Consider the following 972-nt stretch of genomic DNA (forward strand, 5'->3'; position numbering starts at 1 on the left):
TGCTTTTCCGTTGTAAGTTTCGAGATTCCGTAGTCTCAGACCTGCGGCGTTGAGGTTGTGCAGCCAGCCTTTGTTGTTTGTTTTGCTTGGATCGGCTCGGTTATGTCGCTGTATTTTACGCATACGCCGTCGTCATTGTCGCCGGTGCATCCCGTATTTATGTATGCGCCCAGGTATGTTGCTGCCGCCTGGTGGTTGAAGTAACTCCGCAGCTTGGTCACTGTAGTCGTTACGATGTCAGCTGTTACGGGTGTGCTTTGTTTGTGGTCGCATTGCTTGAATACGAGATCGTATTTTGTTAGCACTTGGTTCTTTGCGGGGGGGAAATCTACTTCGCTACCTGTTGTTAGGTGGCGACAAGGTTCGTTGACCGCAGTGCCGCCCGTTTTTTTTTGTGCACAGACAAACCGCAACTTCTACGAGTGTTGCTACTTTGTTCGAGCCTGTTGTTTCGCACAGCGCCGCACGGCTCGTCGCGGGGTCTCCCATGCCGGCTGGATTAAAGTCGGCGGCTTGACCTTTTGGGGATTTGCCATAAACAGCTGAGTCTATGAGTTTCTTTACTTCTGCTTGTTCATTGAGCCCGGGTTTGTTTGGAATATTGTCTAATGCCTGTTTTAGCACGTAAGCCGCTGCTGCTGCTTCTGCTGTTCTGCGTCTCGCTTGTCGCACCGTCGGTTGCGACGCTTCTTTGAGTTTTGCAGCCTCGAGGACCTCATCTCTTTGTGCTGTTTCTTTGAGCTGGTTCGCAACTGCTACCCAGGTTTCCCATAGTTGAGCAGCCATTTCGTCTTTTGGATGGTCTTGCTCTGCTGTTCTTGTTGGCTTGCCTTGCTCGTTCTTGTTGAACTTTGTCTGCCATTCGTCTGGTGCCAATGTCATGTTTAGTTTTTGAATATCCATGTAATCTTGCTCTTCGCTTGAGGCATCCACATCTAATGTCACGCCGTTTTCTGCCCAGTTCAACACTGG

General features: G+C 50.0%; 1 protein-coding gene across 1 annotated transcript; it reads right to left on the minus strand.

The window, feature by feature from the left end:
• Nucleotides 1-336: 336 nt before the first annotated feature.
• Nucleotides 337-903, minus strand: TEOVI_000819900 (Trypanosomal VSG domain containing protein, putative; the record flags this gene model as incomplete). Its single annotated transcript, XM_067223955.1, has 1 exon — nucleotides 337-903. The coding sequence occupies one exon, from the start codon at nucleotides 901-903 to the stop codon at nucleotides 337-339; it is 567 nt and encodes a 188-aa protein (XP_067080056.1).
• Nucleotides 904-972: the final 69 nt, after the last annotated feature.

This window comes from Trypanosoma equiperdum, assembly GCF_001457755.1.
Source record: "Trypanosoma equiperdum strain OVI genome assembly, contig: ctg_2013, whole genome shotgun sequence".
Taxonomy (NCBI): domain Eukaryota; phylum Euglenozoa; class Kinetoplastea; order Trypanosomatida; family Trypanosomatidae; genus Trypanosoma; species Trypanosoma equiperdum.